Source organism: Salvia splendens, chromosome 4 (assembly GCF_004379255.2).
Source record: "Salvia splendens isolate huo1 chromosome 4, SspV2, whole genome shotgun sequence".
In the NCBI taxonomy this organism is placed as follows: Eukaryota; Viridiplantae; Streptophyta; class Magnoliopsida; order Lamiales; family Lamiaceae; genus Salvia; species Salvia splendens.
Window position 1 is genome coordinate 2,999,905 of NC_056035.1, and position 23,761 is coordinate 3,023,665.

The 23,761-nt window shown below is 36.8% G+C and overlaps 3 protein-coding genes and 1 non-coding gene across 4 annotated transcripts; 2 read left to right on the plus strand and 2 right to left on the minus strand.

Annotated features, from left to right (window-relative positions):
• Positions 1 to 274: 274 nt before the first annotated feature.
• LOC121798682 lies at positions 275 to 2,316 on the plus strand. Its single transcript, XM_042197806.1, has 3 exons — positions 275 to 884; positions 1,092 to 1,264; positions 1,912 to 2,316. Exons 1-3 carry the CDS (start codon positions 390 to 392, stop codon positions 2,084 to 2,086), a joined length of 843 nt encoding a protein of 280 aa, XP_042053740.1. The 5' UTR covers positions 275 to 389; the 3' UTR covers positions 2,087 to 2,316.
• Positions 2,317 to 3,326: 1,010 nt separating this feature from the next.
• TRNAD-GUC lies at positions 3,327 to 3,398 on the minus strand. The gene has a single exon. It is a non-coding gene; the product is annotated as a tRNA-Asp (tRNA).
• A 2,771-nt stretch (positions 3,399 to 6,169) lies between these two features.
• LOC121799548 (protein LURP-one-related 5-like) lies at positions 6,170 to 7,483 on the plus strand. Its single transcript, XM_042198952.1, has 2 exons — positions 6,170 to 6,531; positions 6,907 to 7,483. The coding sequence occupies exons 1-2, from the start codon at positions 6,262 to 6,264 to the stop codon at positions 7,330 to 7,332; spliced, it is 696 nt and encodes a 231-aa protein (XP_042054886.1). The 5' UTR covers positions 6,170 to 6,261; the 3' UTR covers positions 7,333 to 7,483.
• Positions 7,484 to 13,223: 5,740 nt separating this feature from the next.
• LOC121800244 (pseudo histidine-containing phosphotransfer protein 6-like) lies at positions 13,224 to 14,529 on the minus strand. The gene is made up of 5 exons (XM_042199819.1): positions 14,450 to 14,529; positions 14,165 to 14,295; positions 13,918 to 14,061; positions 13,644 to 13,716; positions 13,224 to 13,235 (listed from the first exon to the last, which is right to left on the minus strand). Exons 1-5 carry the CDS (start codon positions 14,516 to 14,518, stop codon positions 13,224 to 13,226), a joined length of 429 nt encoding a protein of 142 aa, XP_042055753.1. The 5' UTR covers positions 14,519 to 14,529.
• Between the last annotated feature and the right edge of the window lie 9,232 nt (positions 14,530 to 23,761).

Sequence of the window (23,761 nt, forward strand, 5' to 3'; positions counted from 1 at the left end):
TGCAGGTGATGTGTCTTAGTTAAGAGATCGATGAAAAGTTGAAGAGATGAGACGGTTAAGAGATAGGTAAGAGACGGTTAAGATATCGTTGCGGATGGACTTGGTATTTAACTAAGAATACACGGGTGGGGCCCAGACATCACTGATGAGCGGTGCTTCCTACTGCCACCTCATTATCATCACGTGAAACATTTGATAATTATTGGTTCATTTATTCAATAAAAATCTTTTGTCTTTTCATCACTACATTCCAATTCCGCCCCCTTTATAAAATCCCCACCACTCTCCTTCAACAACCAAGGAGGAGCCACCACCACCACCACCACCACCGCCACCAACTGGAATCAACACAAATTGATCAATCCACAACAATAAATTACTCAAAAGAAATGCTGCTGAGGAGCGCGTCGTCCCCAATTTTGAATTCATGGCTTCACAACAATTCAACAACCGGATCCTCGCCGGAGCCGGAATCCCTGCTGCAGCTGACGAGGACACGGTCCTTTTCCATGTCCATGAGCTACGAGGAAGGGTTCGGCCGGGTCACGCCGACCCGATTCGACTCCGATCTCAAGGATCCGGCGAAGCTCTCCCCGCGGGTGCCGAAGCTGGCGCGGGTGAAGGAGCGGAGGGAGTGGCATGAGGTCGGGCCCAGCGCCCTGTCCACGGTGGGGTATCTGGAGAGGCAGGGGAAGCCGCAGACGCTGGTGGTTGGCGGCGGCGTAGGGGGATGCGGCGGCGGAGGCGTGTGCGGCGGAGGTAGGGGATCGGATGAGGGGTCGGGTCCCGGCCGGGAGAGCACAGACGTTTACTATGAGATGATGATTCAAGCTAATCCTGGCAATGCTCTTCTCCTCGCGAATTATGCTCGATTCCTCAAGGAGGTAGTTTTCTTCTGCTAATTAATCTCGGATTAGGTTTTGGGTTGAAAATTGGGGCATCATATCCCTTATTCTTTCAATTTCGTCGCAGGAGCCTTTGTGTGTTTCACTATTCATGCTTTGTATAGCTATCCTGTTGATCATTTTGTGTGATTTTGTATTTGGAGGGGTTGAGATTTGAATTTGGAATTGTTTGATGTGTGTGTGTAGGTTAGGGGAGATTTGGTAAAGGCAGAGGAGTATTGTGGAAGGGCGATTTTGGCTAATCCGATTGATGGTAATGTGCTATCGCTCTACGCTGATTTAATATGGCAGACGCAAAGAGACGCTGTTCGAGCCGAGGCCTATTTTGATCAAGCTGTCAAAACTGACCCCAATGATTGGTGAGGATATGATTCTTTCCTTCTTGCCTGTTTTATTCTCTTTGAGGGAAAAGTTTGTTAGTATAATTTTGTTGGCCCTTTAGTTTGCTTTTTTAGTTTAACAATGGTACGAGGGATATGATTCTTTCCTTTTTGGTTGTTTCCTTATCTATGGGGGAAAAGTTTGTTGTATTAGCTTCACATTGGTATGAGCTATGGTACACAGCAAAAAGGATATGATTCTTGCTTTCTTGGTTCTTTTATTATCTCTGAGGGAAATGTTTGTTATGATTGAGTTGGCCATTTTGTTTGGCTAGTTAGTTTAGACAGTGGTTTGAGCTATGAATACTTTGCAATGAATGACTCTCCATGAGCAACAAGGATATAATGTTTTGGTCATATTTATCTGTGGTGACTTAACTACCTCCACTTCATTGCTAATTTATGCATCTGTTTAATTTTAGTTCATGTTTAGACTGCGTTGATTTAGTTCTGAGCACATGCTATTTTGATTTGTTTGGCAAGTCTGTCAATGTTATGTCACACTATGAACACTTAAACAGGTGAACTAATCATGTGATAAACTTAAAACTTGTGCAGCTTTTGGTTAGAAAACATAAATTGTTTCATTAGTTTATCCTTTGTTGAAACTTTACTTCACGGTGCAGCTATGTTCTAGCTTCATATGCTCGATTCTTATGGGATGCTGAGGATGACGAAGAGGAAGAAGAAGAGGAGGAAGAGGAAGAAGAAGTAAACGATATGTACGAGAAAAGAAGCAATCTTTCATCCAACTTCTTACAAGAGGGAGCTCACTGGCCTCCTATCGCAGCAGCTTCTTAGTCGGAAACCTAATATAGCTACATAACATCAAAATATAGTAGTCATCAAGTGCCAAGGAGAAAATTGTGCTCTAACATTCTTGAATCTTGATGAAATTTTGCTTCTTGGTATGTGTCTTATTGCTCTGTTGTACATATTAAAGAATAGCAAGATTCTGACTGTAACATCTCTCTGTATGAACAATGTTATGGTATCCATGTTTCTAATATAAGTGGTTTAGCTTCCTATAATTTCATTTGGACTTTGGAATTGTTGACTTAGAATATGGTGAATTTTCTTGGTATTTGGATTTTAGCCTTATTTTTCTTTGCAAGTAGCTGATGAATAGAAAGAGGGTCCCCTTGGAAAATCTTGAATTGTTGCAGCAAAAACTTCTCAGCCACACTTAATGATATGCCATATCTTTTCCGTGTCTGTGGATTTAGTTTTCTGTAAAACCTCAAAATTCGATCTTGGGATTTTGGTTATTGGTTAGAATAAGTTTATTGGAAATTATTTTTGTAAATACATACCATCCGTGAAAGTTCTGAATAATATTTCTTGTATAAATTGAACTATGGAACATATAAAAGGGTATTTAGTAATTTACACAAATATTTATTGAAGTATAATAATAATAATAATAATAATAATAATAATAATAATCATTTAACAGTAACTAAATACAAAATTTAGATGGTGAAAAGTGAAAAGTAATTAAAATTTTGAATTCAATATATAGAGGAATGATATGCTACACACCTTGAGCACCACTCTCGTTTGAAGCACGTTTAGCGTTGTTCGTTTCGATTTATATATTTAGTTTGATTCTAATACATTGAAAAATGTTATTGAAGTTTTCAATTTCACAAAATTTATAAAAATCAAAGCTTGATTTACTCTTTTCTCTATAACTTTGAATAAATCAATAAAATAACAAATCAAGCTTTGATTTTTATGAATTTTGTGATATTAAAAAATTCAATAACATTTTTTAATGTATTAGAATCAAACTAAATATATAAATCGAAACGAACAACGCTAAACGTGCTTCAAACGGGAGTAGTCCTCACATAAGGAGCTCACATAAGGTATATAACATATCATTCATCGTAAACAATGTTTTGCATTTACAAAATAAAAAAATAGACGTTGGGGCATAGTGAAAGCAATGTTTTGCATTTACAAAATAAAAAAATAGACGTTGGGGCATAGTGAAAGCAAAAAATATAAAGTACAGTAATTTTTTTAAAAAAATATACGCCGTTGCCGGGGATCGAACCCGGGTCACCCGCGTGACAGGCGGGAATACTTACCACTATACTACAACGACTTGATGTTCTTATATCATATGGAATAGTTTATATTATAATTATTGAAATACAATCATAATGAATTTTGGGAAACCAAAATTATTTAGTGGAACAATTAATCTTACAATATTTTTAAATATGTTAGACTAGCAAGAAAGTTTATAAATTGTGAATGACAAGGTCATGGCCCAATGGATAGACTTGGCAATGTGCAGGCAGGAATGGACTAAATGAGTCTTTTGCAAAAACATTACGATATTTGGGCCATTGGATTGTCAATGGTTTATACTCCTAACATTTAAATATACTTATGTACATGTATAAAATAAATATGCAAGTATCTAACTGTTATGTTGTTAGACGCAACTGCAGATCTAGAAAACGAAACTGTTGGAGTTGGAAGGAGTCAAGAATGTGTTCTCACTGAATCAAAAGACAAAGGCGGCGCAACTGCCATGCCGACAATGAATGGTGATCGAAGAACGGAAGTGACCCAAATATGTCGCACCATGGTCTCGGTGGCATCTCTAAAGGACAAATTCAATGAATTTTTTTCAAACTTATGAGTCGATGGTGGAGTCAGTCTACACTCTGTCCTTACTATAAGTTAGAAGCGAAACCTAAAATATTGTACATATCGAATAGTTGGTGTATATTTTGCAGGTAAAGAAGAAAATGTTGTATATTGACTTCAAAGTTTAAGTCCATCAATGTAAAGGTTAATTGAGCTTGAATATAATACATTTATATGATGGTGAACTGTAATGTAAGATATTATTACATCTTTGTAAGATTGGATAGATCTATGTAGTAGGTAGGTTTGGTTAACCTTATTACCAAAGATAGTAACCTTGTGGTTAACTGGTAATATCCGCTAAGCTATAAACGGACATTGACACCAACACTTGGGAGGAAACTTTTTATTGACTTTTGGATTTACAAATCTAGTATCTTAAAATAGGTAGCTTTACGATGTTGTAAACATATAAATATTTTTGTGTTTTATTCATAAATTACAAATTAATGCCCCTCGCAATGTTATAAAAGTAGCAACCGAAATAAAATTGCTCTCTTTTTCTTAGAGACTAGCACGTACGTAGTTGGACTACACATTTAACCACTTATTGAAATTAATAAATTCATAATTGAATATATTATTTCATATTATTATATAATTATATACTACATTGGATTTTTAAAAAGGGTGTGATTTTAATTTTTAAATGACTTACATTGTCGCCCTTGAACTAAATTTGTAATAGAAATATAATAAACAAAATTCTCGTTTTTACATGGTTTGTGACGTTGGATTATCTAAAATTTTAGGATTTGTAGAGATGGATTATCTAAAATTTTAATAACCCTTAAAAGTAACTAATTAATACGGAGTATTAAATTGTATGAAACAGTTATCTTTGACCAAGATAATCAAGAATTTCCAATACTTCAATCGTCCTACTACTTTTTTAGTTGCTAGATTTCTCAATTTGAATAAAGGATACAGTAAATTTTCTTGGATGATCTATGAGACGATAGATTATTATGATATTATTGAATAATGGTCATTCTTTGACTCAAACCTTTTTTTCACTCGTTATTCTTTTCTTACTAATTTTGTCGTACCATAATTAAGGAAACACGTATGACTAAACTTTACCTTAGAAAAATAATGGTAACTGATATGACATCAAAATTATCCTGCCTCAGATTTCTATATTCATATTCATGAGATTTGACCTGTTATCCAATGTAGGGCTGGAGTTCAAATTTTCATGGTCATTGGCATTAATCTTGCCACCATTAATAAGTCCAAATAAAACAATGTTTCCACCTAATAATAGCTGTAAAGAGATTTACCCAGCCCCTTTTGGTAAATACTTAGTTGGATTTAGCTTCCCACATAAGTATTAAACGTGTCAAACTCATATTTGGATGAGTTAGCTTCTATACGAAATCGTTTTTCAACGAAGATTGAACAATATGCATAAAAGCAAATGAAAATAATAAACTATAATCAAAATATAACAATACTATTTTAATTTGTGTATAGAAGATGAATGGTCTCAAACTCCTAGACAGAAAAACTCCCAACACCATTAAATTTCTCCTCTCTATTTCAAAAAAATCTAGAAAGCTTATTAAGTAGGTCAAATAATCTATTCATAAATTTTCAAAATGTCAAATGTTCCCCATTCACGTATACACGTCTAGAATTCCTAAAAGTGGTGAATAATTAAAAAATTGATAAAATGATAGGTTTTTCTGTTAATAATTATATAATCCACTTAAGTTAGCATATGAAAAGCCAAAGTTCTTACAAGACTACGTACTATTTGATGTATTTTGATTGAATTTAAAACGTTTTAAATCACCAAACTCATAAATAAATCATACTAAAATATTGTAAGCTAGTATACAAAAGCAACTTTAAAAACAAAATGAAATGAACTGTAATTGGCATAGAGAAAAAGATTCGAATATAAAAACTGGACTACACTTAAATTATTAGTCCAGCAATTATAAATCAAGACACATGCATACTATTCATGTGTTTATTAAAAAGTGATACTAGTAGGAATAAAATAAATAATCAAATCTTTTGAATCTGAATAATTTACTATTAAAAAGTGATAAATAAAATAAATAATCAAATCCTTATGTATCTGAATAAATTATTAAAGTAATAATGCTTCCTCACTAATACGTGGCGCAGAGTAGGCCCCACTGCCTCCATTTCCCATATAAATACTCATCACACTGTCCTGAGTCCTCACTTCAATTTCATCGCGCTCATTTTCTTTTCCTATTAAAATTGTTCCAAAAAAGGAAAAAAAATCAGCTCCCTTTCTTCTTCGCCGCAGCCGCTAATTTCTCGATTTTGTTATGCTGTGGCCGTCGGCGGCGAAGCGAATGGCGGCGGAGACAGTGACGAAGAGCGGCGCGATCGTGGAGAAAGGCTACGTGTACGAAGAAGAGACGCATCTCACCGTGCTGAAAACCTCTCTCTTTTTCGCCGGCGACGGCTTCACTGCTTACGATTGCAAAGGCGCTCTCGTCTTCCGAGTCGACTCGTACGGCCCCGACGGCGGCGATACAGGCGAAGTCGTTCTCATGGATGCCTCCGGCAGATGCATCCTCACCGTCCGCCGCAAGGTATGTATTCATCTCAGATCGCCGATTTCCTCATAATTCGACGATTGCGTATGAAGTGTACTACTGTAGCTGTTAATTTATTTTCCCCGAAATCATATGATTTCCGTGTTAATTGATCAACGATTACACGCATTCGCGCTACGATCATGTGGTTTAGCATTGGAGTGAAGTGTATTCATCTCAGATTGCGGATTTTTTTTTTACATATTTCGGCGATTGAGTATACAGTGGAGTGTTGTAGCTTGTGATTTTTTCACCAAACTCATATGATTTCCGTGTTAATTAATCAATCATTACGCGAATTCGCGCCGCGATCGTGTGATTTAGCATCTGAATCAACTCACTGATCTGTTTTCCCCAATTTTTATCGAGCAGAGGCCGAGTCTGCACCAGCGGTGGGAGGGCTTCGTCGGCGAGGGATCGGAGGGGAAGAAGGCGCTGTTCAGCGTGCGGAGATCGTCGATAATCGGACGGTCGAGCATGACGGTAGAGGTGTACACCAACCCCGGCGAGGAGTACCAGATCGAAGGCTCCTTCGCGTGCCGGAACTGCAACATTCTGGCCGCGGATAAGGAGATCGTGGCTGAGATCCGGCGCAAGGTGGACGCGACCACGAACGTGGTGCTCGGGAAGGACGTCTTCGTGCTTTCGCTGAAGGCGGGGTTCGACGGTGCCTTCGCCATGGGGCTGGTGCTGGTGCTCGATCAGATCTACGGCGACGAGGCGGGCGGCGGCGTTCACAACGGGAGCAAGGTCGGTGCGGACCCCACCGGTGAGGATTCCAATTTGAATATCCTGTAGATTGTAGATTTGCGGTTTGATTTTGGTTTTATCTTTTGACTTTTATGTAATGTGAATTAAAAGAAAATATGTAAAATTCTAGTTATGAAGTAGTAGTAGTAGTATCAAAGTACTATTCCATTCACTAATTTATGAAAAAATTATCAAAGTAGCAAATTCTCTTAATAAATTAACACACATGCAACACTACAAAAGCTGATGTATATAATCCTCACCAGATTTGATGCAAAAACTTTATAGCAAAAAAAATATGACTACCATCCAAGTGCCTTTTGCATGCACAAATAATGCTTGTATAATTTCTTTATTTCAAGATCCGTTTTCGGTCTATATAAATATATAAGTGCTAGATATAGGTGCATAAGGCATTTGGAATTTTGGATCATGTTGTTCACATTTCATATATTCACTAAAAGACATAAAACTAGTAGTAGTACTTATAAATTCACATCTAGTAGTATTTGGCAATCCACTGTAAATTATTCTTATACTACTACTACCTTCATCCATCAAAAACTAAATTTTTTGAAACGGCTTGAATTATAATGTATAATTGATAAAAAGTAACAGATGGGAGAAGAAAAATGAATAAAGTAAGAGAGATGAAGAAAAAAATAAGTAGAAACGATGTTAGTAAATTATGGAGTCAACGTAGAAAGTTTTTATTTTTTAGGGATTATCCAAAATGAAAAAAAAATCTATTTTTAAGGGACTAAGTAGTACTCCCTCCATCTTACAAGAATATGCACACTTTCCTTTTTAGTTCGTCAAACAAGAACATGCGCTTTCTAATTTTGGAAACTCTCTTCTTTCTAATGAGGTGAGACTCATTCTCCGCTAACAATACTATATTTACTTTTTATATTTATCTCTCTCTAACTTTACCAATTTTGCATTAAAATCCGTGCCGAACTCAAAATGAATTATTTTTTAGAACCGAAGGAGTGGGTGATTGTGGTAGATGGATGCTAGAATTTCTTTTGATGAGACGATGATTATTTAATTATAAATAATTTCTTGATATTTTTGGAAGTACTCGTCACAGAACTGTAGCCAGTTGCCACCGACCACCCTACCTAGAAGATCATTTCAAAGAATTTTGGCAACACGGTTCAGTCAAAAAAGTTGGATGATGAACAATATTTCAATAATAGTACTTGCAAGAGTTGTCCAAACCCTTTTGTGGGTCAAGATTAGACATCACCAAACCGAACCGGCCCGGCTGAACCGGCCCGGAACCGTCACCGGCGGTTCCGAACCGGAACCGGAACCGTCGGCGGCGGTTCCGAACCGTGACCGGAACCGGCGGTTCCGACGGGCCGGTTCAGGTTCATGAAATTTGCGAACCGTAACCGGCGGTTCCGAACCGCCGGTTTTCACCGGAACCGGCGGTTCCGAACCGGCGGTTCACCGGTTCCGACACCTTTTCAGGCTACCACCGGCCTAGACGTAGCCTTTTCAGAAACCGGGTCAGAAACCGCCGGTTTTTGTCAGAAAACCGTTGACGAAACCGGCGGTTTCTGACCAAAAACCGGCGGTTCAACGAGTAAACCGGCGGTTCCGGCGGTAAAACCGGCGGTTCCGCCGGATTTCAAAAATTTGAAATTTTTTCTTTTTTTTTCTTTTTTAATCACATTTTTCCCCTATAAATAACCCCCTCATCTTCATTTTCTACTTACCCCATTCTTGTGTTGATAAGAATTTCTCTCTCAATCTCAATTTCTCTATTCTCCATCCTCTTTCTCTCAAGTTGTTTACGTTATTTGCGCTCATAATTTACTCACGTTGTTCTTGTTTACGTTAATATCACATAAACACTACTCTCTATTCTCTACTTCCAATTTCCATAATATCATGTCTTCATCTCGTCGTGGTGGTGATCGGGGCAAGGGAATTGCCCAAGATCAAAGTGACTCTCGTCGTCGTCGTGCCCCTTCTAGAGCACAAGTTGCGGAGGAGGTGGGAAGGCGAGCCGCTCTTCGATTACAAGTAAGTTCTAAACTTCTAAATTAAATGTTTTACTATGTTAATATGTTATAATAAGTTTTAATATGTTAGTAGTTTTTTAATATGTTTTATTATGTTATATGATATAAGTTTTAATATGTTAGTAAGTTTTAATATGTTTTAATATGTTATATGATAAGTCTTTAATTTGAGAGCACCATTTGGTATACTTGCTCGGAAAAAGATTATGTGCGGACTACCGCCTTTTCTTATATCCTTGTGCAAGATGGCCTATTGTGGAATGCCTCAGCGTGGTCCTTCCTTTGATTTATATGTTATAAGTTTTAATATGTTAATATGTTTTAATATGTTTTAATATGTTTTAGTAAGTTTTATATGTTTTAATATGTTTTAGTAAGTTTTAATATGTTTTAATATGTTATATGATAAGTCTTTAATTTGAGAGCACCATTTGGTATACTTGCTCGGAAAAAGATTATGTGCGGACTACCGCCTTTTCTTATATCCTTGTGCAAGATGGCCTATTGTGGAATGCCTCAGCGTGGTCCTTCCTTTGATTTATATGTTATAAGTTTTAATATGTTTTAGTAAGTTTTAATATGTTAATATGTTTTAATATGTTTTAATATGTTTTAGTAAGTTTTAATATGTTTTAGTAAGTTTTATATGTTTTAATATGTTTTAGTAAGTTTTAATATGTTTTAATATGTTATATGATATGTTTTAATGTGTATAATTCTCGTAGGAGGAAGAAGATCGAAATGCGGCCTTGTTACTTGCCACCCTCGGCGACGAAGAGCCACATTCGGATTCGCGTTTCGAATACGATGTGAATCTATCATCGGACGAAGGCGACGATGGATCGCATCAATTCCCACCTTCTAGCGCCGGCCAAGTTGGCGAAAATGACGAGGAGGCCGAAGCTCCTCCTCCTTCCGGGAGACAAAAGAAGAAGATGCCTCCAAAGTTGAAATCCGACATCTTCACCAAACATTACAAGAAGGTCCCGGTGGTAATTTCTAATCCTGATGATTCGACCACTACCGTGGAGACAGGCGAGTTCAAAGCTTATTGCAACTATTGCGATAAAGTCTATCCATTTGTAATCGGTGGGGGATATGGTACTCTCACACGCCATTTGAAGGCAAAACACCCCGTGGAATTTGGGCATTCTAGATCCCAAACCCAAATCAACTTCCCCGCCGGCTCATCGTCTCAAACAGGTACGCCACTATTTAAATACGATCCCAAAAATACTACCGATACCATGGTAAGATGGGCGGCAATGAAACATTTGCCGTTCAATTTTTTTAATGACAGAAAATATGAAATGACTATGCAACAAGCTTTTAATGTTGCTGCAAAAAGAATTCCCCCCTCTACTGCTCAAAGATCTAACAACCGGCAGTATTTTGAAAAAAAAATGGAAATTGCAAAGAGTCTATCCACCTTGGGGCACAAAGTTAATATTTGCTCCGATGTGTGGACGGATTCTTTCCAACGAAATTCTTACATGGGTATTTCTTGTCATTTTATAGACAATAGTTGGTCTTTAAATAAACGTTTGATTGGTTTTAGACAATTTCCTTCCCCACACACCGCACAAGCAATTGCTTCTTTAATTATTCAAGTTTTGAATGAGTATGAGTTATGCAACAAGATATTTTCGGTTGGTTTTGATAACGCAACCGCCAACACCGCAAGTATATCCGATTTAATTGCGGCTTGCTCCCCGGTGATAAGTGGTAAGTATTTTCATCAACGATGTATTTGTCATATTTTAAACTTATGTGTACAAGATGCTTTGTCTTTATGGCAAAGACATATTCAACCTATTACTACAGCTGTATCCTTGATCCACTGGAAGCCTCAAATTGGCAAGGCGTGGAAGAAGTATTGCCACTCGAAGAAAATAAGGTACACAAAGTTTACTTTAGACGTTTCTACTAGATGGAACTCTACATATGACATGTTGCAATCTACAATGGAGCATATAGACTATTTAGTTGATTTTTATAGAACTTACCCTGTTGATGATTTATATCTAACATCTTCTTGTTGGGAACAAAGCCTGAGTTTATTTAAATTATTCAAAAATTTTCGAAGTGCAACTATGGAGTTATCGGGTGTGTATTATTGCACATCCGTTCGTGTTTTAGAACATTGCATGATCATATCACTTGGTTTTAAAACTGCAATGAAAAATTCCGCAAACAATCTTGAGCTTATGTGTGTTTTATATTACATGGTTGAAAAATGGCTCAAGTATTTCAATGAGATCCCAACAGTTTTTTTGCTTGCCAAAGTTTTGGATCCAAAGTGGAAACTAGTTGGTACTTTCAAAATTTTAGAATTTTATTACAACAGTTTAGCTTCTATTGATCTTGAACCACTCCGAGCTTTGCAAACTGACGACGACGACAACTACATAAACCTTGCCCAAACATTCCAAATAAACCTCCCCCACCTCCCAAGCCTCCAAAGAAATTTTGAGTTCGACTTGCGGTCTCTCTTTCACGATTACGAAGTCAAGTACAACACTACCCACCAAGTTCGACCTAGACCCCCCCGTCAAACACAGAACTTTGGCTTCTTCCAAGTTGATGACCCCGACACCCAATCCCAATTGGCGGACCTATACGCCTTCAGCAGCGGAGGAAGGACGGCACATTCGGTAAGTGAGTTAGATTTATATTTAGACTCACACTTTTCATTCAATGAGGAAGAAGGAGGTCCCGTTCCCCAACAAATCGACGTCCTAGATTGGTGGTCTTCACACGAGAAAGATTTTCCCATCCTTACATCAATGGCCAAGGAGATCTTTTCGGTTCCGGCTTCCACTGTCGCCGTCGAGTCCGCCTTTAGTGTTGGAGGCAACGTCTTGGACGACCGAAGAAGTAGGCTCACCGGACAAAACATGGAAGCCACCATGTTACTTGATGATTGGTGCTCCGCCGAAATTAGAGACCAAGAACCGGATTGGGACAAACTAGTAGTACAACCCGACCAAGACTACTTCCCCGACGAAGAAGAGTAGGCGCCAATACTTCCGATCAAGCCAAATAGGTAAGCAAGGTAAGAGAACTACGTGGACTTTGATTCCAAAATGCAATTGAGCATTGAGGATACGTAGGCATCTCAACTTATATTTCAACTTAAATTTTAAATTTAAGTTTAAATTTAAGTTGAGCTCAAGTCCTTTTCCTTTATTTCTTTTTTCTCCCCTTTATTTCGAATATGTAATTTTGTAAATTGTAATGAAGACTTTAAGTCTTTTGTAATTTATAATTTTGAAGTTGTAATTTCTAATTTTTATGTTGTAATTTGTAAATTTTAACTTGTAATTTGTAATTTTAAAGTTGTAATTTGTAATTTTGAAGTTGTAATTTGTATCAATAAAATTACATTTGTACATCGCTTCATTCTAATGTTATTTACGCAAGTTTTTTTACATTTTAAACTTGAATTACAATTTACAAAATGCAAAAAAAAAAAAAAAAATCAAAACGAACCGGCCGAACCGGCCCGGAACCGGCCAATCACCGGCGGTTCCACGGTTCACTTGAACCGGCGGTTCCACGGTTCACGAACCGGAACCGCCACACCTTGGCCGGGCCGGTTCAGGTTCATCAATTTATTGAACCGGAACCGGCGGTTCCGAACCGTGAACCGCCGGTTCCGGAACCGTGGTGACGTCTAGTCAAGATTCAATAAATAAAATGTGTCCGTAATTAAATTTAATGATATACTCCGCAAAAAGATATTTGCATAAGATATGAGTGCACTTATGGACGTGAATAAAAGCCATATAGGAGTATTATTTTATTCAATTTCAAGATATTTTTTCGTGAAAAATGAGACGATCTCTTAAAATTTTACGATCAAGAAATTAAAGAATAAGTACTAAATTTTCGCCCCTAATTCTACTCAGGCTTCTGCATTCATACAATGAAAAGTTGCATCTATTAATTGTAGATTTTTTTTTTATCATCCGATCGTGTTTATTATTCCGCAAAAAGGAATAGGGGAAAATTGCAACTTGTTAACAAAATCTACAACCTCATGACTTTTTGGAGCCATAACAAGTTGGCAATAGCAAAATATAGGGTAATAGTCCATCAACTATTTTTGAAAGTCGTATACAACCGGCTCGACATAGCTACGAAATATTCGTAAAGTCACACCCTTTTATGTTGTATTGATAAGTCGAATTGCATCTTTTTACTTGATATACATATTTTTTCGATTTAATTTGTAATGAGTAAGAGATGAAGATGGGGCTATAGATTTATTAGTACTCCTATATTAATTGGTGAATACTATAAATTTTGCACATGGTTTACCTGAAAGAATTCATGCAGCTTGTTTTTGAGGTAACAATATTCATATTCTAACAGCTCCAAAGCCCTCAAGCATCTGTAAAATCCACAAAGGTGTGACAATTTACATTTAACTTTATTCCATACATTATGAAATTTGTTAAATTGAAAATGAAATAATGTAGTAAGTATTAAATTAAGGTGTTCAGATTTTTCTTAAATGTTATTGATTGACTAATATTTAGTTTTCATATTCTATGAAATTCGTAAAGTGGTTGATTTAAATGAGAAGACGAACCCGGGGCGGTTGTTGAGCTCGGAAGCGGCCCGAAAGGCGATGCAGACATTACGGAGCCTTTGAGCGCCGATGCTGGAGCTGCTTCCCATCAATTGATTTAAATGGATTCCCATCTTCTTGTAGTCGGATACCTCCTTATCCACTCTAAATTCAATCATTCATTCATTCATTAATGAGAGAGAGATCAGATGTAAGTATGTTATGTAAGTATATATGTCAAATGGAATTAATGGGATTGAATTATTACAGCAAAGCTCTGAGATTGCGAAGGAGCTTCTCGGACTCGTGGAAGTAAATGGTGACAACTTCAGACACAAAGTTGGGGGAAGATTCATCTTGAAGCTGCTGGAGCTGCAAGAACTGCTCGTCCAACACTCCCTGCAATTGCATTAATCCATTAATTAGTAGGAGTAACTTATTAATTAGAGATAGATGGAGGAGGAGGAGGAGGAGGAGGAGGAGGAGGAGGAGGAGGAGGAGGAGGAAGAAGAAGAAGAAGAAGAAGAAGAAGAAGAATTGTATGTATGTATACTTGGTGGAAAAGAATGGCGAGCAAACGGTTCATGTCAGCTCGAAGCTGCTCCACACTGAGTCCCAACATCCACAGAGGTAGACCCGTTTTGTCTTGTTTAATCCAAAGAAAATAGTAAGAGAAGAATGTGAATTAATTGTTGCTGCTTTGGTTGGTAATTGAAGAAAGAGGCAAGGAAGGAAGGGGATTTAAAGGGTGGCGGTGGAATTGTCACAGATCTTTTTCTGTGCCTCTCAAATAACTGCTCCTGCTTTTGTCCCATTCACCCATTTTAATAATGTATTTTTCTATTTTATTTAAACTAATGATCATCTTGAATAAAAATGTAAGGACTAATTTCTTACTCTGCCCTTGTTTGTGATGGAGTAGTTGGTACTATGAATTAACAAAAAAATAAGAAACAATATAAATAAACTTGAAAAATATGCATAGTACTCCCCCGTCCCATAAAGTTTGTCCCACTTCTTTTTTGCACTGATTTGACAAAAATAATTAAATTTAAGAGAGAATAAAATGAGGGAAGAAACAATGTAGATAAGACTAATCTCTATATTATTCTCTCTTTTATTTTACTCTCTCTATTTTATTAATGGGAAATGCTATGCAGCCACATTATGGCTGGCCATAAAATGACATTTTAGTAAATTTAGATAGTATGACTATTAATGTTTCAAATAAGTCATTTAATGCTCAAATAATTTTACACTATTACCCTTTTACTTAATTCTAGTTGTTTTTTATTTCATTTCTCTAATCCAAATTTTACACTTTTATACGTATTTCTTTTATTAGATTCATTCATTTTTTTAATTTTACGTTTTCAATAATTTATTTTTACACTATTTTTTAATTTAAGATTAAAATTTTGTCCTTTTAAAAATGTTTTCCTATTATACCAAGTTGGAATCAATAAAGTTTTGTACTCGTTATGAAATAAATTTATTTGGAACTAATTTGATACATGCTCTGTAGTTTAGTGATCATTTATAATATTAACCCATGATTATTAATATAAATAAGTATATTGATCAAAGCTCAATTTTACTTATTTGTAAATATACAAACATTTAGAGTATTTTAAGTAAATATGAAAAATAAAAGTATTATCACGATGCGTTGGTATTATAAATATAAGAAATAATTAAATTAATTATCATGTAACCTTAATAAATATTAATTTTTATTTATATAAATTTCATGCAACATGAGTTAACTAATGATCCAATTGAATAAATTCTAGTCTCTTCATATTTATATTTCATAACTAAGGGTACAATTGTACAAATAAAATTGATACTTTTTAGAAGTATTGATTTCAATGAAATGGCATTAAATACACTATCTTTTATTATTTCTTTATTTTTATGACTGGCCATAATGTGGCCATTTAGCATTACTCTTTATTAATGATTTCTTATTATTTTTGTAAAACGAGCGGAAAAAATGAAGTGAGATGATTTTTTTGGGATGGAAGGAGTATATGTCAAAGAGATAAGAAATGAATTTCTATCCTCAATATAAATCTTCTTGCGGTGATAACTTGACAAAAATCGAGTAAATTATAGTAATATGCAGTGAAAATGCTTTACAAAAATATAATCCAGGTAAGACTTGTTGAAAGTTGTTGATGATTAGCACACGAAACAGAAATTTGATGTGAAAAGACTATGATGATAATTATTAATCGAATGAAGTCAATAAAGAGTTTTTATTAATTTATTATCATCAGTGGCAGACGCAGAAATTTTGTTTGGTAGGGGCTTTACTGTACGTTGCGCCATCCATCAACATCTATAGTCTCATTTTGACTCGGCACGAGTTTTACAAAAATGTTTGACTTTGTAAATAAATATGGAAAAATAAGTTAGTGGAATATAGGCTTCATTTTTATACTCCATATATTAGTTTTATAATAGAATATGAGTGCAATGATTTAGTTGAATGTGAAGTCTACTTATCTAAAATGAAAAAAGGTGAATGAGAGTTTGAACCCCGGATATTCTGAAATGGCAAATGCGACAATTTTTCACGGACTGAGAGAGTATATTTATATTGTCAAGATATGTGTGTGTGTAAGTTTGTGTGTACACGATCACATATCCATGAATTTTCAGTTTTAGTTATAGCGTCTCAAAACTTTAAAACATAAAAGATATAGTAAAATATTTATATATCAGAAGAACTAACGAATAAATGCCTATTAGTTGAGAGAATTTAAAAAATACTTCAACTTAACAGTGTATTTGAAATAGAAAATTGAATTAAAAAGAATTAAAAAAAATTAAAAGTTTTTTTACAATTGAATTGATAAGGAAAAAAAGTTGGTGAAAACTAAAATTATTGGTGAAAACTAACCAATACTTTAAAAAAATAAAGAAGATGCATTGTTTTAATCTTTAAGTTTTAAAAATGAAATAGAATAGTAGTATAAGTTTTTTAATTACTTAAATCAGCGGGAAGAAATTAATATTATAATTTCTAATAAATCGGTGGTTCTTTTTTGAAGCTATTATATTGAATTTGATAATGCCCACATTTTCTTCCTAAATGCAGTGTTATCCATTATTTTAATGTGCGTTCAGTTTATTAGATTCAACCCCTTCTTTTCATTTCACTTACAATAATTTACTCTCCAGCAACAATTATTGGGAAGGGCTGAAACTCAATTTCAAAATTTTCAAATATTATTGCACAAGAAGAAAAATGGACAAATAAAACTTTTGGGAAGGGCTTAAGCCCTCCTCCATTGCTTACTGTGTCCGCCAATGATTATCATAGCAACAACAGTCAACCGCAATCTAAACAAATATGGAATTTATTGTATCAATTTTTGTTATTACTGCTACTTTCAAGAATAAGCCAAAATGAGAGACTATATATATACTAATAAATCTCGTGTCTAAAAGAAATGATTGAACCATCTCCGGACACATGATTCTTTTTAGAGTGATGCTAAATGGCTATATTATGGCCGGCCATAAAGTGTTAATTTAGTCCATTTACATGTATAAAAAAATTAGAATTACTAATATAACCTTATATGCGTGTGAATGAACTTGTGAGTTGGTACTTATCTTTGAATTTCATTATGTAAAACACATTACTATCACGAATTACTGTATACGTTGAGCAACAATCAACAAATGACAGTATTAATAAAATGAGCAAATACTACAAAAGAGCAACAATAACACGTTTAGCAATAAATAATAAAAATGATATAAAAATAAACTGAAAATTTGGCCTGCCCAGATAGCTTTTTTCCTCGTTTTATAGAGTAACTATTGAGGTTGTAATTGTCTGTTTTGCGAGAAAATTAAATACACCTAATTAATTCATTGAGAATTGTTATGTACAGTAAATTCACGCCTTGGCAGTGAGTGCGAAAAGTTACTGGCAAGAGGAATGTGGAATTCGAGGTAAATGTGGGGCATCTACCAGACCACACCATACCCTTTTCACCACCCTTTTTTTTCTTCTACTACAAAAGCTGTAAAAATACTTCACAATAATCACCAGCTTCATGCTTCCTTCCCACTATATTTATATATCTCGTAAAATTATACACTGAATTAATTCAGTAACTCAAACCCATTATTTCAAATTTTTATGTAAGAGTATTAGAGCATTCACAGCTGAGAGCACATTGTTGTCCGTCCATCCGTGCCAGCGGCACGACATCGCTGTCTGCCGCTGCGCTCTTATCGCTGGCACGACGCTGCTCTTAGCTAAGAGCACGTCCGTGCCTGCGAGCAGGGAGACGTGACCCGTTTCTATTGGCAGTTGGCATTTTTTTTAAAAAATAATAAAAATAATACCAAAAATTAAAAAAAAATTGGATTCCCAAAAATATACAGATTTTATTAACATTTTTTTGATTTTTTTTTTGAAATTTTTTTAAAAAAATTTAATCCCAAAATCATCTATAAATACACATATTCATCACCATTTTGGCGAAATTCGGCCACGAGTAATGGGTTTTTTAATTTTATAAATTTAATTATGTAATTTTTAATTTTTAGGATTTAAATTATTTAATTGTTAATTTTTAAGACTTTAATGAAGAAAATTTTAATTTTTAGGATTTTAATTATGTAATTTTAAATTTTTTTGTAATTTGTAATATTATTCCGGTTATTTTTAATGCATTTTAATATTGTGAAAATGTTTTTATTTAAATTGAATAGTAGAATGATGGAACCCTTGAGCATGTCCTTGCGGAAGAGCACATAAGTGGGTGTTGTGCTCTTGCCTAAGAGCAGGGAGTAAAAGTGGGTCCGGGCCCACATCCGTGCTCGTTGGCAAGAACACGGATGTGGATGCTCTTGGAAGTGGGGCGCCCTAAGGGATGCCCTAAAGCCCGCCCTATGCACCGCCACGTCAGCTAGGGTGCCCTAAAGCCAGCTCTATGCACCGCCACGTCACCATTTTATCCTCCTACCCTTCCACATGCAGTGGGGTGCCCTATAAGCTCCCTATAGGTTCCACTATTGTTTTGTTAATTAATTTAAATGTTTTCAAATATGTCAATGCAAAATAATTTAAAAATACCACGATTAATTAAAAATGGCAAATCCTACATTGATTAAAAAAAAGTTTTACACGAGTTAGAAATGAAAAAAAAGTTGACTACTCTCCAAAAGTCACAACTTGCGGCGCAGCTCATCGATCATCCCCTGGAGGTATTCGACTTTGGCCGGGTCCTGACATTGCATGAGGGCGTTGTGCGTGTCCAACAACGTCCTCAGGTTGGCGGCCGCTGCCAACTCCGCGTAGGCAAGTGCCGCCGGTGTCGGGATCGGCGATGGGGGGCGGCCGCGGCTTGCGAGGAGGATGTCGCCTTCGCCTTCCCCTTGTTCTTCGCAGCCTTGACGCCAATGGGACGTCGGGAAGACATCGGTGTGCCGGAACTCTCCTCCTCCTCGTACATCGACCGGTTGAGGTCCACCGGATATGCGCCGCTTTCGCTGCTTATGTAAGCACCGCTTCGGTGGTCCTCGTACTCTTTGGCGCAACCGATGCCAGAATCCCGCCCTGGAACTTCTGCTTGTCCTTCAAGAGCGCCCAGATGTTGAAATGCTTGAAGTCGTTGTACATTGACTGGTACGACAACAGCGCTCTATCGCGCACATTGTCTGTTCCCTCGAGCACTTCTCGTACTCCGCCGAGAACAGGTTGACTTGCTTCTTCACCTGATCCCAGTGCTTGCGGAGCTGCTCCCTATGGCGTTTGTACGCGATCGGCAGCTTCGCCTCATTGTAGTGCTCGGTGATGCGCTCCCAGTACGCAACCTGCTTTTGGTTGTTCGCGAACACTGGGTCCTCTGAAATATCCACCCAACACCTCGCCAAGACGAGGGTTTCATCCGGTTGGTAGTTCGTCCTCCTGGGGGCGTACTCTTCATTCGTTTCCGGAGGTGGCACCTTGCAGTACGCCCGGTGCCGGTTCCGCTTCTTTCTGGCGAGGGCGGCGGGAAAGGGCGGCAGGGCGAGTTGGAGACGGCTCCATGTCAGACAGATCGTACGAATCCGTACTGAATTCGGGATCGTACTGCGTGTTGGAGTCGCCGATATTCGTTAGGGTTTGTATCCGGCCAACGTGCACCTCCCCCAAACATCGGACTATTCGGACTTGGGTATTCACCGAAATCCATTTTATAGTGTAATTTGAGTGTGGAAAAGTGAATGGAAAGGTTACAAATGAAGGTGGGGTAGGGGGTATTTATATAAATAATTTTTTCGAAATTAAAAAATAAAACGCGTTGCATCGTCCGCGCACCCACAGTGGGCGGAAGATGGCGCGCCCGAGGCATCCGGCGGCCTATCGTCCGCCCCATTACGGATGCTCTAATAGTATTATTTAAATATTTCAAATCAAACACTGATCGGTGGACTATCTGGACACAATAGATCATAATATTGAGCCCGGTGAAAATCCAAAAATTGATCTAGAGTATGTTTTAGGATAGTAAGTCTAGAAGTAATTTAGTCAAATAAAAATAATTTATTAGAGCATCTCCAATGCTGGCGGACGTCAAATAGCCGTCAAATAGCCTTCACACTGCCACATCATCAGCACTACAATTCTCCTGCCACATCAGCTTGCCACATCAACTGGACATCAAATAGCCATCAAATAGCCTTCACACTACCTATCCACATCACTAATAACAATTATATAATTTAATTTACAATTGTATCAACATACATAATTTAATTTACGAGACAAATACGGAAAATTCGAATAATAACATTAAAATTTAAAAAGTACATTACTTTTAAAAAAAAGTACAACAATTTAAAAAAATTACAAAAAGTAAAAAGTACATTAATTTAAAAAGCTGCATGCCGGGTGCCCACCCCGGAATCATCTGCTGCCACGGGTACACGTTGTAGTACCCGCTCATTGGAGGCCAACCACCTCCCCCAGGAGCCGGGGAAGTATGGGACCCTGCCCCGGGAGTCGGGGGCGTCTGAGACCCTACACCGGGAGCCGGGGGAGTCTGAGACCATCCCCCGGGATTAACTGGAGTACCTTCGTAGTTGTTCTCCATTGCTCGTTATTGATCTTGTACAGAAAGTAAGGTAGAGAGAGAGTACTCGTTAAAACAAGTGGTGCGAATGAAAATGAGGTTCAACGCGCGTATATATTGTGTTTTGCGAAAAAAAAAAAAAAATATTTAAATCCGACGCCGGTTTGGCGCCGATCCGGGAGCCACAATGGCGCCCGTGAGGATCGGCGTGGGAACCGGCGTCAGCGCGGGAATCGGCATGGCGACGCCGATTTTGACGCCGATTTCGCCCACGCCGGTTCCAATGGTTCGGCGTCAAACCGGCGTGGGCGAAAAATCGGCGCTCCGGTGGTGACGCCGACCATTGGAGATGCTCTTAGGAGAGGGGGGCGTGCGGGCTCAGGTGTATGGAGCGGCGTCAAAAGCGTCACTGACTCTATCAAGTCACCCGACATTCGTTCATACTGCTTTTACTCACTTTTTTTTACCTTTCCTTCAAAACTTTATTCTCATTTGTTTGTTCCTTGGCATGTTATTGTTCCCATGCTTCTCACCTTCAATTTTGGAACATTGTATTAATGACAAACCGCGTTGTAAGAGCACCCGCAACGCGGGTAGCGGCCGTTCCGCGTTTCGTTCCGGCGGAACGAAACCGGCACGCGACGCGTTGCGGCGGTGCGTTCCGTCGGCGTGTCGTTCCCATGTCGTTCCGGGTGCCGCCGGCACGAGACGCGGCACGGTGTGTGCCGCCACGCGCTTCGGCGACGTGGCTCACCCCTGCGTGTGCGTGACGCCCACTGCGTCGTGCGGAGGAGGGAGTTGGAGGGGTCGGCGGTGGATTTGAAGGTGAGGAGGGGGGTGGCGTCGGGGTGGGCAGCGCAGTGGTGGAGGAGGTTGAGGAAGAAGAAGAAGAAGGGTTTGGTTTTTAATAATGTTTTGTTATTCCAATTAGTAATGTTTAATGCTTAATGAAGTGTGTTTGGGTTAATTGAATTGAGTAATATGTTATTCCAATTAGAAATGTTTAATGTTTTATTATTCTTCTTTATAATTTTGTTATTCCAATTAGTAATGTTTAATGAAGTGTGTTTGTGTTAATTAAATTGAGTTGAAAATAAAAATAAAAAATGAAATTGAATGAATAGTAATTTAAGAAACGGTTAAGGAACGGAGGGTTGCAGGTTCCGTTCCTAAGTTAAAAAATGGAGTTAAAAAGTACAGTGGGCCCCGCAAATAGTAGTTTAAGGAACGGTTTAGGAACAGCGTTGTGGATGGCCTAAGACCTAGTGCGATGTGGCGGCCTTTATGAACAATTAATGATAAACAAAGAGCAGGAATAAACCCCAATCTGATCAATAGGATCAATGACCGGTCAAAAAAGAGTTGAATTTTAAGAAATATTTACTCCCTCATAGCCCAATGGTGTACTCTTATCCTAAACTCCCATGAACCGTTTCCCATTCAACTTCACTCAATTATATATATACTCCATAAGTTTGGGATGAATTCATTAATTAGAAATAACATGTCCAACACAAAATGTCAGCCCAAGAGAGATTTACCTTCAAATTGCTTTTTATATGTAGTCAATTCTGGTCTCTACCAAAATAGTCTTCACACGATTTGAGCTCACTATATGTATCAATTATTGTTTTTGTTTGTACAATATGATTTTTCGACAACAATAAGCAAAATAGACCTTACACTAAAATAGAAAAAGACAGATTAAAGGAAAATTTTACACTTACAAACCCAAATTAACGAATGTTTTACAATTAAATGCCCCTTTGCATTTGAGTTAATTTGATAACATGTTGAGCCCTTCAACGTCGGATAAAATATTGCTAATGTTATTTATAAAATAAATCTAAACGCACGCATGAGTTTTATATTTCACTTTTCACGGTTTTCATTATCTTATAATAATAAATTGTAAGCTACCAATATGTGGAAAAGTTTTGTTTAACATATAGATTGAGAACTAAGCATTGTATAATTAAATTAAGAAACCTCGATTACCTCAAATGGCATGCTCCACCCACACATAATAAAATAAACTTTATATTTTTTTTTCCTTTTTTCTACTTCTCATAAATCATAAAAAAAATTGAAACAATTAATATAGAGGAATGAGAGTCTATCTTTCTCATAAATAAGAAAATATCCTATCCTTTTTAAACCAACATAGGCATATTTTTACTCTAAACTATAGTGTTTCAAATTTAATAGTAGTAAAAAAATACTACATGGTTGATTATTATAAAAAGTTTATCGTATATATTTTTTTTATTATAATGCACCATTTAACAATTTATCACAAATGATTCACAGAATGAAGAAAGAAATACTAGTATAAGCATTAGAATATAATACTCTATTATTTAAAGATTAAAATAACTTATCGAACTAAAAGAAGGGATGATAATGCACGCTTGGATGACGTCATTGTTTTGGACCAAGGAGCTATGGTTTAATGACAATTATTTTTTATGACATAATGATTATGAAAAGAATGTTGAACATTAGACAAGAAGTACCATGAAATGATGACAAAACTACCGCAATTTACATTTATCAAACATAGAATTCATAATCATAATCATAGGGTTTCTTTGTGCTTCTCTCTCAATTTCTTAATCATTCAAACATAAAACAAACTTTTGACAATAGTAACACACTCAATTTCCTCTTTTAGCTTTGAAATTCCAAATGTTGGATATATTCTTGTCAACTCTACCTTGTAATTCGCCTCTCCTAATTAACTAATCAATAATAAATCTACTAATGAGTCGTGAGCAATT